The sequence below is a fragment of the Liolophura sinensis genome, chromosome 1 (genome assembly GCF_032854445.1).
Source record: "Liolophura sinensis isolate JHLJ2023 chromosome 1, CUHK_Ljap_v2, whole genome shotgun sequence".
Lineage (NCBI taxonomy): Eukaryota > Metazoa > Mollusca > Polyplacophora > Chitonida > Chitonidae > Liolophura > Liolophura sinensis.
In genome coordinates this window covers 93,789,518-93,805,668 of record NC_088295.1, presented here as the reverse complement: position 1 = coordinate 93,805,668, position 16,151 = coordinate 93,789,518, and the positions used below count along the sequence as shown (strand labels likewise).

Sequence of the window (16,151 nt, the reverse complement as noted above, 5' to 3'; positions counted from 1 at the left end):
GAAGAACCGGGTAGGCCTAGATCAAACTTTTATGCCATGTACACTTTGGCATTGACAAGAACCAGGTAGGCCTAGATCAAACTTTTATGCCTTGTACACTTTGGCATTGAGAAGAACCGGGTAGGCCTAGATCAAACATTTATCCCATGTACACTTTGGCATTGAGAAGAACCGGGTAGGCCTAGATCAAACTTTTATCCCATGTACACTTTGACATTGAGAAGAACCAGGTAGGCCTAGATCAAACTTTTATCCCATGTACACTTTGCCATTGAGAAGAACCAGGTAAGCCTAGATCAAACTTTTATCCCATGTACACTTTGACATTGAGAAGAACCACATTCATTTCTTGTAGCCTTGATAAATTCTTTCAAGGCTGTTGGGGTCATTTATTTCTTGTCACAGGCTTGTAAATATGATATCACTTGAACTCTTGAAGCAATTTGAATAGCCTGATGTCTGACCATACCTAAGTCTTTGAAACATTGCTTATCCTTGTAGTCCCTTGCTCCACTTCCTACCAAAATTGTTTTCAGTAGTTAATGGTATTTGTACATTGATGAGGTATTGGTACAGGGACGGGGAGTTGGTACATGGATAAGGCAGTGGTACATGGCTGGGGCATGGGTACATGGATGGAGTGTTGGTACATGGATGGAGCGTTGGTACATGGATGTGGCGTTGGTACATGGATGGGGCATTAGTACATGGATGGAGCATTGGTACATGGATGGGGCGTTGGTACATGGATGAGGCAGTGGTACATGGATGGGGCATTGGTACATGGATGGAGCGTTGGTACATGGATGAGGCAGTGGTACATGGATGGGGCGTTGGTACATGGATGGGGCATTGGTACATGGATGAGGCAGTGGTACATGGATGGGGCATTGGTACATGGATGGGGCGTTAGTACATGGATGGAGCGTTGGTACGTGGATGAGGCAGTGGTACAGGGACGGGGAGTTGGTACATGGACGGGGTGTTGGTACATGGATGGAGCGTTGGTACATGGATGGGGCGTTGGTACATGGATGGGGCGTTGGTACATGGATGAGGCAGTGGTACATGGATGGGGCTTTGGTACATGGATGGGGTGTTGGTACATGGATGGGGCGTTGGTATGTGGTTATTGAAAGACTTTGCCTCTATTGCAGATCAATTCGCGTGTGACAGTCACACAGAATAAGGAGAGAGACAGGACCAGGCTAGAGATGCAGATTGTGAGTCTGGAGCCGAGTGACATCAGTAACTACACCTGTAGTGCATACAATGAGGCTGGCAACGATACCAAGAACACCTCTCTTAATGTTCTTTGTGAGTATTTCTTGTGGATGCCTTCATTCCCTGTGTCCTGCAATACAACCTTGAGAGACATACAAATACCAAGAACACCTCTGTTAATGTCCTTTGTGAGTATTTCTTGTGGATGCCTTCATTCTCTGTGTCCTACAATACAACCTTGAGACACATACAAATACCAAGAACACCTCTTTTAATGTTCTTTGTGAGTATTTCTTGTGGATGCCTTCATTACCTGTCTCCTACAATACAACCTTGAGACACATACAAATACCAAGAACACCTCTTTTAATGTCCTTTGTGAGTATTTCTTGTGGATGCCTTCATTCCCTATGTCCTACAATACATCCTTGAGACACATACAAATACCAAAAACACCTCTTTTAATGTCCTTTGTGAGTATTTCTTGTGGATGCCTTCATTCCCTGTGTCCTACAATACAACCTTGAGCCACATGCAAATACCAAGAACACCTCCTTTAATGTTCTTTGTGAGTATTTCTTGTGGATGCCTTCATTCCCTGTGTCCTACAATACAACCTTGAGATACATACAAATGAAATAGAAGAAAAATGGAGAGTAAGTCGGTAGACTATTTGTATCAAACATCATCAAAGGTAAACTCTTGTCTACAAAATGTTTAATTTTTTGCACACAGATAATTTGGATTTATGCATATGTGTCTTGCGGTGATTTCTGAAGGCTTTGTGGTATATCCTGATGCTTATAACAATGTTAGACAAGTACTGCTCCGTGTTTTCAGTCAAACCCCAGTTCAACAACAACCCGTCCGATGTGGCCTACACGTGGTCTGGAGCTTTCAAGAGGAACATCACATGTATTGTGGACAGTAACCCGCCAGCCAGGATTGTGTGGAAGCGTGGAAACAAGTTGCTGGAAAACAATGGGACGTTCACTATCAATACTGAGAATCGTGTCAGGCAGGTTGTCAGCAATTTGACAGTAAGTGTAGCCTAAAGTAATTTCGTGTTTCTTTCCCTTTGTGTAATAACATGTATCAGAGATATCACCTCTGCTAGAACAGACTCTCCACGAATAGTTTGGCTAGAAAATTATGTGTGAGGTTGGGAATGAGGAGCTAGAAAATTATGTGTGAGGTTGGGAATGAGGAGCTAGAAAATTATGTGTGAGGTTGGGAATGAGGAGCTAGAAAATTATGTGTGAGGTTGGGAATGAGGAGCTAGAAAATTATGTGTGAGGTTGGGAATGAGGAGCTAGAAGTAACTGAACTCCATATCTCCTATGCTGTCCCCTTAAGCTGTGGAGGTGACTGTGTTTCACTTTGGTGTTTTGTAGAGGTAATATTTTATACCCATTTTCTCAGAGCTATGTAAAAAAAAAGACATGTACTTGAAACTGTGACTGTTTTGTGATTTGTAAGGAAAGGATTTAGATATCTTCTACATGTATGTTTAAACAGCTTTGTGTGATAAATGCCAGCCTAAATATTTGATGTTGCCAGGTTCTTGTGGACTTTACTAATGAAGGTTTCATGTTTGGGGACTACGTGTGCGAAGGCAGTAACAACCAGGGGACTGGATCTACTGTCATCAACCTCCGTCAGGCCAGTGAGTCATCCTCTGTGTACATGTACACCCGTATCTTCATTGTCTGACATCAGATACATTATGGGTGATGATACTACAGCAAACTGAGAGGCCTAAGTGCATTCAGTGGGGATTAGCATTGACCTACCTGTATGAGAGGCCTAAATGCATTCAGTGGGAATTAGCATTGACCTACCTGTTTGAGAGGCCTAAGCGCATTCAGTGGGAATTAGCATTGACCTACCTGTATGAGAGGCATAAGCGCATTCAGTGGGGATTAGCATTGACCTACCTGTATGAGAGGCATAAGCGCATTCAGTGGGGATTAGCATTGACCTACCTGTTTGAGAGGCATAAGCGCATTCAGTGGGGATTAGCATTGACCTACCTGTATGAGAGACCTAAGTGCATTTAGGGGGATAAGCATTGACCTACCTGAAGTTTAGCACTTTTCAAATGGCACATTTTGTGTGATTCTGTCTCATCCACCTTTCCCCGCCATCGTATAAGTGAAATAACCTTGAGGACAGTGTTAAACACCAATCATATAAGTAAATCATTCGCCTTATAGTGCTACCTGGGAGTGTTTTTTGGTTAAATTTAATTCAGTTCTCATCAGAAAAACTGAAGTGTTGGCATCTCTGATCAGGGTCATTTTAATGTCTTTTTGTATTTTTGAAAGTGCATTTTTACTCACCGAACTTCAGGTGAAATAAATTAATCATTATGTTGAAACACCTGTGATACCTTGAAAGCCAGTTTCAGTTCACTCTGGTGTTGATTATGTGTACATCATTGTTAATCTGTTCTTCACCATTTTTGATATTCTAATATGGTACATTGCATAAAGTCTAAAATACTTTATTGTATAAGATCAGCAGTGTTCATGAATCTTTTGAAACATACCAATCCAGTTACATCTAAATGGTGCCTTTATATTTAATGTTGTGTCAAACATTTGATTTGGTAGATAAAAATATTTAGGGTATGGTGCTGGGCGTATATACACAGTGTTTTCTGTTTGCAGCTCTTCCCCACCCACCGAGCACAGTAGACGTTGTACGTGCTGCCCAGAGGTGGATAAGGCTGAGAATAGGTGCCCCCAGCAATAGTGGAGGACTACCTGTGACAGGTTATCGTGTGCAGTACTCCACCACACAGGGCAACAACCAGCTGGAAACCATTGAGGCGGAAATTGGTAGGTACCATGATCAGCAAAAGAATTGGTTGGACAATGAAGTCATTCCAGGGCTAAACAATGGCATTTTGCGTGTGATATAGGAGAGGGAATTGGTGTGCTCAGCAAGTGGATTGGATAATGACATTATCTCGGGTAGGTTTGAAAAATGAAGCATTTGTGTGTGATAAGGAGGCAGAAAGAGGCACTATGGGTAGTACAATTAGCAGGATTGGACAATGGTGTCAACTTGCAGGAACATCATTTTGAAGTAAACCTGTAGCAAATAGGCTAAGGCATTGGGTGTTGTGTGGCAGAGCACATGCGTCTTGTGGACAGAGGGGATGGCCATTGAATGTGGCAGTATCCAGTCCTACATGATGTATATCCTGTTTGCTCAGCAAATCAAGCTGAGCCCCCCCACCCTTTCCCCCAACACACACCTCAGTAAATCAAGCAGAAGCACCAACCCCTCACCTCACTAAATCAAGGGTAGGCACCAACCCACTCACCTCAGTAAATCAAGCAAAGGCACCAACCCCTCACCTCGGTAAATCAAGCAGAGGCACCAACCTCCACACCTCAGTAAATCAAGCAGAGGCACTGACCCCACACCTCACTAAATCAGGCAGAGACACCAACCCCACACCTCAGTAAATCAGGCAGAGGCACCAACCCCCACATCTCAGTAAATCAGGCAGAGGCACCAACCCCACACCTCAGTAAATCAGGCAGAGGCACCAACCCCCACACCTCAGTAAATCAGGCAGGGGCACCAACCCCCACACCTCAGTAAATCAAGCAGCGGCACCAACCCCACACCTCAGTAAATCAGGCAGAGGCACCAACCCCCACATCTCAGTAAATCAGGCAGAGGCACCAACCCCACACCTCAGTAAATCAGGCAGGGGCACCAACCCCCACACCTCAGTAAATCAGGCAGAGGCACCAACCCCACACCTCAGTAAATCAGGCAGAGGCACCAACCCCCACACCTCAGTAAATCAGGCAGAGGCACCAACCCCCACACCTCAGTAAATCAAGCAGAGGCACCAACCCCCACACCTCAGTAAATCAAGCAGAGGCACCAACCCCCACATCTCAGTAAATCAGGCAGAGGCACCAACCCCCACATCTCAGTAAATCAGGCAGAGGCACCAACCCCCACACCTCAGTAAATCAGGCAGAGGCTCCAACCCCCACACCTCAGTAAATCAGGCAGAGGCTCCAATCCCCACACCTCAGTAAATCAGGCAGGGGCACCAACCCCCACACCTCAGTAAATCAGGCAGAGGCTCCATCCCCCTCATCTCAGTTAATCAGGCAGAGGCACCAACCCCACACCTCAGTAAATCAGGCAGGGGCACCAACCCCCACACCTCAGTAAATCAGGCAGAGGCACCAACCCCACATCTCAGTAAATCAGGCAGAGGCACCATCCCCCTCATCCCAGTTAATCAGGCAGAGGCATCAACCCCCTCATCTCAGTAAATCAGGCAGAGGCACCAACCCCCACACCTCAGTAAATCAGGCAGAGGCTCCATCCCCCTCATCTCAGTTAATCAGGCAGAGACACCAACCCCCTCATCTCAGTTAATCAGGCAGAGGCTCCATCCCCCTCATCTCAGTAAATCAGGCAGAGGCTCCAACCCCACACCTCAGTAAATCAGGCAGAGGCACCATCCCCCTCATCCCAGTTAATCAGGCAGAGGCACCAACCCCCTCATCTCAGTAAATCAGGCAGAGGCACCATCCCCCTCATCTCAGTTAATCAGGCAGAGGCACCAACCCCCTCATCTCAGTTAATCAGGCAGAGGCTCCATCCCCCTCATCTCAGTAAATCAGGCAGAGGCACCAACCCCACACCTCAGTAAATCAGGCAGAGGCACCATCCCCCTTATCCCAGTTAATCAGGCAGAGGCACCAACCCCCTCATCTCAGTAAATCAGGCAGAGGCGCCATCCCCCTCATCCCAGTAAATCAGGCAGAGGCACCATCCCCCTCATCTCAGTTAATCAGGCAGAGGCTCCATCCCCCTCATCTCAGTAAATCAGGCAGAGGCTCCATCCCCCTCATCTCAGTTAATCAGGCAGAGGCACCAACCCCCTCATCTCAGTTAATCAGGCAGAGGCTCCATCCCCCTCATCTCAGTAAATCAGGCAGAGGCTCCAACCCCACACCTCAGTAAATCAGGCAGAGGCACCATCCCCCTCATCCCAGTTAATCAGGCAGAGGCACCAACCCCCTCATCTCAGTAAATCAGGCAGAGGCACCAACCCCCACACCTCAGTAAATCAGGCAGAGGCTCCATCCCCCTCATCTCAGTTAATCAGGCAGAGGCACCAACCCCCTCATCTCAGTTAATCAGGCAGAGGCTCCATCCCCCTCATCTCAGTAAATCAGGCAGAGGCTCCAACCCCACACCTCAGTAAATCAGGCAGAGGCACCATCCCCCTCATCTCAGTTAATCAGGCAGAGGCACCAACCCCCTCATCTCAGTTAATCAGGCAGAGGCTCCATCCCCCTCATCTCAGTAAATCAGGCAGAGGCTCCAACCCCACACCTCAGTAAATCAGGCAGAGGCACCATCCCCCTCATCCCAGTTAATCAGGCAGAGGCACCAACCCCCTCATCTCAGTTAATCAGGCAGAGGCTCCATCCCCCTCATCTCAGTAAATCAGGCAGAGGCAAACTTTTTTTGAAAAATGGAAATAACTACTTTGTGAGGATGATCATCATATGTTTGGTTGTGGTTGTTTTGCCCACATTTTCTATGTAGCCTACATGTACCTGTAAGTATGTCAGAAGCAAAAACTGTTGACATCTTCAGACATACATGTTGTTGTTAAAAATAACTGTATCTGTGTCTCTGTTTGATCAGATCCTGAGAGGACAAATGATGATGACAGCCGGCCAAAGACAACTGTGGATATTGAGAATCTCAACCCATCCACTCTGTACACAATCAGCGTTTACGCTCGCACAGACGTCGGACTAAGTGACCCCAGGGAAACCCAGTTCACAACCAAGAAAATCTGTGAGTATTTACACCTGGCTAAGTTGGGTTCATATGGGTACATTACATGTATAATGTGAAAATGAATAAGTCTACATCTGAAATTCCATTCCATGCAAACCCTACATTGCAAATCAAGTTCCCCTACACAGCATCTTGTAGCAAACAACATACAAGGAAATGTGGAAATGTGATACTGTATGTTACTGTTTGTCACTAAAAGTAAACGTGTCAATTTTGTTTTAGCTGTTCCGGAGCCAGTGAACATCCTATCTAAAACTGTGAGTGACACATCTTCAGAATACAACCTCGTCTGGGAAAAACCAAGGGATGGCGGATCACCTATAAAACACTACATCATACGTTACCGTCGTGTGAGTTAGAATTTGTACTGTAAACATTACTGTGTGGCCATCTTGTGGTCACAAGGGCTCTACGCATCAGTATACATATGCCTTAGGCATGTGTGGGTATGTACAATGTACACAGTGTTTGTAGGGGGCCATGGAAACCATGAAAAGCTCAGAAGTTGACATGAACTTATGCAGGCCTTGGAAAGCATACAAAATAGGGTTTTTTCTGGAGTTGCACCTGGAAAGCGTTGACATTGGCAACCAGGTAGAGTGGACTGATCTAGAAGCACAGTGGAGAAGTATAAGGCTGAGGAGGGAGGGAGTGGGGATGGAAACTTGAAATGTTTATGGTGTATGTTGTTTTTTGTACAAGTCATAGTGTACACCATTATTATAGAAGGTGGTGGGCCTCCATGGCCAAGAGGGTTAGCGTGCCAGAACGACATAACGACCCAGGAGCCTGTCAAGAATGCAGTTGCTGTGAATTCAAGTCCATCTTACGCTGGCTTTCTCTCCGGCCACACATTGGAAGGTCTGCCAGATTTTCATGCTTTCCTCTGGGCTTGACCCAGTTTCCTCCCTCCATAATGCTGGCCACTGTATAAGTGAAGTATTCTTGAGTATGGCATAAAACACCAATCAAATAAATAAATAAATACAAGATGGCAGGGGTTCAAAGAAGTCATTTGCACGAGCTCGTATTCAGTCCATCGATTGAATAAAAATCTCAATAACTGTTTATATTTATTCAATTTGAGACTTTCTTGAAACTCAGTTGAACATATCCAAAGTTCTGTGAGACAACCTGTTTGCTTTACAAGTTCTCTCCCTTTAACAGAAATTTTCATTACCCTCTGCATTGATTAGAATTAAGAAGGCAATTTTTGGAAATGGAGAGGCGTGTGAAATCAAACATGACGCATAGTAAGCTTCTTTGGTATCTGCCAAATCAGTACTCACGAATAATTTTTGTTAAATGTAAACTTGGTATATGACTTCACTAGAACAAGTTAAATATCAAGTTTGATTTATGGTTCCCTGCATCCAATTGAGACAAAATTATGGCTGTCTTACTCTGTTGTAAACTTTGACATACATGTATATGCTGTACACACATAGCTATTGCTCTACTGTAAACGTTAACATACAAGCTGTACACACATAGCCATTGTCCTGCTGTAAACTTTGATCTATATGCTGTACACACATAGCTGTTGTTCTGCTGTAAACATTAACATACATGCTGTACACACATAGCTATTGTCCTGCTGTAAGCTTTGACATACATGCTGTACACACACAGCTATTGTCCTGCTATTGCTTTCACAATACTTACAGGTTGTACTTCTTTTTGTACAAGACGTGGTGTATGTTTTGCAAGACAGAGTGTATATTGCACAAGACATGGTGTACATTGTACAAGACATGGTGTATGTGTACAAGACATGGTGTATGCTGTACAAGACATGGTGTATGCTGTACAAGACATGGTGTATGTTGTACAAGACATGGTGTATGTTGTACAAGACATGGTGTATATTGTACAGGACATGGTGTATATTGTACAAGACATGGTGTATATTGTACAAGACATAGTGTACATTGTACAAGACATGGTGTATGTTGTACAAGACATGGTGTATGCTGTACAAGACATGGTGTGCATTGTACAAGACATGGTGTACATTGTACAAGACATGGTGTATGTTGTACAAGACACAGTGTATATTGCACAAGACATTGTACATGGTGTACATTCTACAAGACACAGTGTACATTGCACAAGTCATGGTATATGCTGTACAAGACAGTGTATATTGCACAAGACATTGTATATGGTGTACATTGTACAAGACATGGTGTACATTGTGTGAGACATGATATACATTGTACAAGACATGGTGTACATTGTGTGAGACATGGTATACATTGTACAAGACATGTTGTACATTGCACAAGACATTGTACATGGTGTATGTTGTACGAGACATGGTGTACATTGTACAAGACATGGTGTACATTGTACAGGACATGGTGTATATTGTACAGGACATGGTGTACATTGTACAAGACATGGTGTACATTGTACAAGACATGGTATACATTGTACAAGACATGATGTACGTTGTACAAGACCTGATGTACGTTGTACAAGACCTGATGTACGTTGTACAAGACTTAGTATATGTTGTACAATGGCATTTGTTATTCTTGCAGGTGACATATAACCAATCTAACAACCAGATCACAGACATCAAATCTGACTTCAAGGTCGTGAAACAGGAGAATCCAGAAGCCACGTCCTTCAAACTGACCAACCTCATTCCTGAGCGTACCTATCAAATTGAGATCGATGCAGTCAATGGGGTTGGCAAGTCAGAGACCCGACATATCGTCATGACAACAAAATATGGTAAGTTCACAGTGTGTGGGGATTGACAGAAGCAGTCAGCATCGTTACAATCCCTTCGTGCAAGCAGCCCCTTTTTTCTAATATCGTGACTGCATTGAAATGTAGTATTGGAATAAACACTCTCTCAGTCGCTCTGCCTGGTGGTTTACTCTGCATACTTGTTTTCCCGTCAGTGGCGACCAGTAATAAGTAAACAATTCCTGAGTATGATGCTAAAGAACAATGAAACAAAACAATAAATCAATCTTCCAGGCTGATGACTGGCCACACTGGGGTTCCAAAGGGCTCTGGCAACTATCCCTTTACCTGTCAGGGCTTTGGCTTTACATCAGTGGGGAGGGCAGATTTATAACCTGGCAAGCTCCACAGGTTTTCTGTGGACTTTGTCTGGCTTCCTATGGATTTTGTCTGGCTTCCTATGGATTTTGTCTGGCTTCCTATGGACTTTGTTTGGTTTCCTCTTCCCATATTCCAGACAGGCCTTGTGGAAGTCAAATATTCATAAAGGGGATAAAAACGCCACTAAAAAATCAGTTTATTTATATGTAGCTGTGAGACTTCATTTGCTGTCTTTGTGACCATGTGTCAAGCATAGAGCTATTTATAGGGTACTTGAAAACATAAATGTAGCTCTGTTTTTCTGGATTATGAAAACTGTAATAAAATACATACTGAAAATGAACGTGTTATTAAAGCCCGAATCTTGTTTCCGTTCACAGGATCAAATGCTGCTGGAGGTAAGTCGAATCTGGCTCTATTTCTCTTGATATATCTATGTTTACCCTCCCTCTCCCATCTGCAATTGAGTTGTTTGAGCCAGTTGCCTGTACTAACCCAGCTGGGAGCTAGTTCCTCTACAGGCTGGCCTTACCTGTATACCTGCTGGCCGTGGCCAGGTGAGGGCGGAGCTGTGGGAACACTCACCTTACGCACCATGCTTCAGCCAGTTCCAGCTTCACCCAGCTATATGCCTTCTGCCTCCCAGTCTCACATATTGCAGGACACATTCATTATATCAAATTAAAAACATAACAAACACCTGCTAACAGTTTGGTTTTAACTAAGGTTCTGTCTTGTGTAGTGGTTTGGTGAGGGGATGCTAATACCTGTGGCCCTTTCGGACAGCAGCTAGTGCTGGTGTGGTGTATAGCATGCCAGCAGGCATTATCGCTAGCCCTTACAGTAGGTGCCAACATCCCATAAACCCAGTAGGCATTATTGCTGGCCCTGTGGTGTGACTAGCCCTTAGAATAGGTGCCAACATCCCATAAACCCGGCGGGCTCTTGGGTATGACTAGCCCTTACAGCAGGTGCCAACATCCCATAAACCCGGCAGGCATTATTTCTGGCCCTGTGGTGTGACTAGCCCTTGCAGTAGGTGCCAACATCCCATAAACCCGGCAGGCATTATTGCTGGCCCTGTGGTGTGACTAGCCCTTGCAGTAGGTGCCAACATCCCATAAACCCAGCAGGCATTATCGTGGCCCTGTGGTGTGACTAGCCCTTACAGTAGGTGCCAACATCCCATAAACCTGGCAGGCTTTTGGGCGTGACTAGCCCTTACAGTAGGTGCCAACATCCCATAAACCCAGCAGGCATTATTGCTGGCCCTGTGGTGTGACTAGCCCTTGCAGTAGGTGCCAACATCCCATAAACCTGGCAGGCTCTTGGGCGTGACTAGCCCTTGCAGTAGGTGCCAACATCCCATAAATCCAGCAGGCATTATTGTTGGCCCTGTGGTGTGACTAGCCCTTACAGTAGGTGCCAACATCCCATAAACCCGGCAGGCTCTTGGGTATGACTAGCCCTTGCAGTAGGTGCCAACATCCCATAAACCCAGCAGGCATTATTGCTGGCCCTGTGGTGTGACTAGCCCTTACAGGAGGTGCCAACATCCCATAAACCCGGCAGGCATTATTGCTGGCCCTGTGGTGTGGCTAGGCCTTACAGGAGGTGCCAACATCCCATAAACCCAGCAGGCATTATCACTGGCCCTGTGGTGTGGCTAGCCCTTACAGTAGGTGCCAACATCCCATAAATCCGGCAGGCTCTTGGGTATGACTAGCCCTTGCAGTAGGTGCCAACATCCCATAAACCCAGCAGGCATTATCACTGGCCCTGTGGTGTGGCTAGCCCTTACAGTAGGTGCCAACATCCCATAAATCCGGCAGGCTCTTGGGTATGACTAGCCCTTGCAGTAGGTGCCAACATCCCATAAACCCAGCAGGCATTATCGTGGCCCTGTGGTGTGGCTAGCCCTTGCAGTAGGTGCCAACATCCCATAAACCCAGCAGGCATTATCGTGGCCCTGTGGTGTGACTAGGCCTTACAGGAGGTGCTGTAACACATGGTATTATCAAATGTTAATACTCTGTCTACTCACTTAATCTCAAGTGAACATTAATTCAAATGTGTGTGAGTGAAATGCTGAAGGAAAAGTGTTGTAGGTGTTGAAATGTCTAGTAGGCATTTGTCTTATACCATTAGTGATTGTAGGCTGTGGTAAAGGATCGCAAGTTGTCGAAAGCTTCAGTTGGCACAGGGGGAGACAAGTATTTCTAGATATTCGCTGTAACATACAGCAACATCTGCCTCCTGTTGAAATGTGGCTGTCAGTTGTCTTCAATATGAAGGTGAAATGAACCACATTTGGACAACTGGGGTAATGTGTGAAGCATTACATGATGGTGCATCTTTTTGGAATGGAATTACTTCACAATATATTGGCCAACAGTGATTAATTTGTAGGTCATATCAGGAATTTAGTTTGTCAAGGATCCTTTGAGCAAGAAAGACCATTGCAACAAGCGAAGTATTGTCTGTCAGTGTCAGGTGTGTGTGCGTGGGGGTGAGGGTGGGGGTGCGTAAGTAGACTCCCCAGGGTGTGATCATGACAGGGCTTTCTGCCTTTCAGTTTGTGGCCACCAAAATATTTTGCTAGAATCTCGTTATATGTTCCACATCATATAATCAAGTTTTGCAAGAAAACAATCTTCACAAGATGTAAAAATGATTTTTGAACAGTACTATTTTGCTAGTGTTGATGTTTGTATTAGTGTATTTGAATGAGAATTCTGTATTTAGTTACAAGGATTCATATGGTCAAATGAGGATTTCATTTTTGAAGGGGGCAGAATATATATTATAGGCTGATGAGTCATCTGCATAAAGCATGCTGAGATTCTTGTCACGAAGAAGATTCATTTATACATACATACATTGCAACATATGCGTGAGAAGTGAGGATTTGCCTGTGTAAATGAGGACAAGGATTCATAGATGATTTCCGTTCAGGATTTCTGTATGTATCAGTGTGTTATGTGTAACATAGGTTTTCTTATGTAGTGATGAGGATTCTGATGTGAAAGTGATGCCAGGGTTTGCCGGTGATGTTGTATACAGTTGTACAGATGTAGTCATCAGTGCTTCAGCCTTATTACAAAAATGTCATTGATTCATCTATAGATAAATAATCATGAATGAAAATCTGCAGCTATCCTGTTTACCCTGATAGTGCAGTCCAAGTTAAGCTATGTACACTGCGCTGTGCACTAATCCATCAGGTGGCCGTCATTACACTGGTATACGTCAGTGGATTGGTCAGCTCTGTACACACTGGTATACGTCAGTGGATTGGTCAGCTCTGTACACACTGGTATACGTCAGTGGATTGGTCAGCTCTGTACACACTGGTATACGTCAGTGGATTGGTCAGCTCTGTACACACTGGTATACGTCAGTGGATTGGTCAGCTCTGTACACACTGGTATACGTCAGTGGATTGGTCAGCTCTGTACACATTGGTGTACACTTGTGGATTGATCAGCTCAGTAAGATACTGGTGTACCCTTGTGGATTGGTCAGCCCTGTACACACTGGTGTACCTTTGTGGATTGGTCAGCTCTGTACACACTAGTGTGCACTTTTGGATTGGTCAGCTCTGTGCACTTACTAGTGTACACTTGTGGATTGATTAGCTGTGTATAACACTGGTGTACCTTTGTGGATTGGTTAGCTCTGCACACACTGGTGTACTCTTGTGGATTGGTTAGCTCTGCACACACTGGTGTACTCTTGTGGATTTATTAGCTCTGTATGACACTGGTGTACCCTTATGGATTGGTTAGTTCTGTACACACTGGTGTACTCTTGTGGATTGGTTAGTTCTGTACACAGTGGTGTACCCTTGTGGATTGGTTAGCTCTGTACACACTGGTGTACTCTTGTGGATTTATTAGCTCTGTATGACACTGGTGTACCCTTATGGATTGGTTAGTTCTGTACACAGTGGTGTACCCTTGTGGATTGGTTAGATCTGTACACACTGGTGTACCCTTGTGGATTGGTTAGCTCTTTACACACTCCTGTACATTATCAAAGTTAGGTTTGCATGAAAGTGGTGAACCCTTGTGGATTGGTTAGCTCTGTACACACTGGTATACGTTAGTGGATTGGTTAGCTGTGTACACACTGCTGTACATTATTGAGTCATTAGCACTGTACACAGTGGTGTACATTAGTTGATTTCTTAGACCTGTACACATTAGTGTGCTCTTGTGGATTGGTTAGATCTGTATACACTGGCATACATTAGTCGAGTGGTTAGCTCTGTACAGACTGGTGTACATTAGTGGATTGGTTGGCTCTGTGCACACCCTTTGTATATTAGTGGATTGTACTTGGCAGCTGTGGGTTGATCAGCCAGGATTAGCCATGATTGCAAATTTGTTAACTATATGCATTCGTGGCTTGGTTTGCTGTGTACACACTTGTGTATTTCTGTACAGTTATGAGCATGTTTCCTGTTGGATTGACTAGCTGTGTATCCTTACAAAATACTGTACATAAGAGGAATGGTTGTCTGTGTACATACTTTTAAACAATAATTGATTGGTCTGGTTTGCACACATTAGTGTTTATTGGTGAAGTTTTTAACCATGTGTACTCATCTGTACACATCAGTGCACATTAATTGATTTGATAGTCATGTACACACTGGTGTACAATTGGGTGTAGCTACATTAATGGATTGCTTAGCTCTGTACACATCAGTGCACATTAATTGATTTGATCATGTACACACTGGTGTACAATTGGGTGTAGGCTACATTAATGGATTGCTTAGCTCTGTACACTTCAGTGCACATTAATTGATTTGCTAGTCATGTTCACACTGGTGTACATTTGGGTGTAGGCTACATAAATGGATTGCTTAGCTCTGTACACATCAGTGCACATTAATTGGTTGGCTAGTCATGTACACACTGGTGTACAATTGGGTGTAGGCTACATTAATGGATTGCTTAGCTCTGTACACATCAGTGCACATTAATTGATTTGATAGTCATGTACACACTGGTGTACCATTGGGTGTAGGCTACATTGATGGAATGCTTAGCTCTGTATAGATCAGTGCACTTGAATTGATTTGATAGTCATGTACACACTGGTGTTCATTAATGGATTTGTTATCCATGTACCCACTGGTGTGCCTGTGTAGATTGGGGGAGGGAGGGACTGTAGGTTGTGCTTTTGTTGTTGTTGTTGTTGTGCCTTTTTTGTGTGATGATGTTCTGTAGACTGTGGTAAAATCTGTGTCCTGGTTGGGTTTAGCATTGGTGTTGTAACCTCAATCAACCCAGTGGCTTCCTGTGCTTTTATGTACCGTAGTTTTAGAACTTTTTGTGATAGCTTTTAAACAGTATGTACTATTGAAAAAGAGTGAAAAGATCGCATAGCAACATGCTCTGAAAGGAGAAATAAATAACACATATATAATCCGATGTGTTTTTATGTGGACATGATCTTTTGCCAAGTTATGTGAAGGCTGCATGAAAAAACTTAAGAAAATGAATTCACAAAACCTGATATCATTTTGTTTTATAAATTTCATAGCAAAAGTACAAAATACAAAACTCTGTGACAAAAAGGCTACTATTTTTATAGAAGAGACCTGAACACGAAGCCCTGGCAGGTGTTACACACTCTAGGTATTTGTGGACAGGGTCACCAAACCAGCGCCAAGTTTTGTTATGTGCTTGTCAGACTAACAAACAGGATAACAACCTAGCTGCTTTCAGATCTCAAGCTTCGCTTCCAGTCGCAGAGAACACTAACAGTAGAGTTTGTCTGGAGTCATTTGCTTACACATCTTAACTGATGAATGTCATCCATATGCCTACCTTACACAAATGCTTTCAGTTAATCTGCAGCTTAATTTAAAAAAAAAATTTGGTGATCTGTGCATGGAGTGTTTTGTACTAGTTTTGCATATTATTTTGGTTTTGCTAAACATGTCCAAGAACTCTGACATGAATGCTATA

At 44.1% G+C, this 16,151-nt stretch overlaps 1 protein-coding gene across 4 annotated transcripts in view; it reads left to right on the top strand.

The window, feature by feature from the left end:
• The window catches only part of LOC135462145 (neural cell adhesion molecule 2-like), a 91,983-nt gene that overhangs the window by 44,546 nt on the left and 31,286 nt on the right, over positions 1–16,151 (top strand). For all 4 annotated transcript variants that reach the window (XM_064739517.1, XM_064739519.1, XM_064739516.1 and 1 more), the window contains exons 9-16: positions 1,158–1,317; positions 2,065–2,264; positions 2,785–2,890; positions 3,897–4,067; positions 6,928–7,083; positions 7,309–7,436; positions 9,633–9,828; positions 10,548–10,565. In XM_064739517.1, the coding sequence (XP_064595587.1) occupies positions 1,158–1,317; positions 2,065–2,264; positions 2,785–2,890; positions 3,897–4,067; positions 6,928–7,083; positions 7,309–7,436; positions 9,633–9,828; positions 10,548–10,565 (1,135 nt within the window). The remainder of the gene's footprint in view (positions 1–1,157; positions 1,318–2,064; positions 2,265–2,784; positions 2,891–3,896; positions 4,068–6,927; positions 7,084–7,308; positions 7,437–9,632; positions 9,829–10,547; positions 10,566–16,151) is intronic.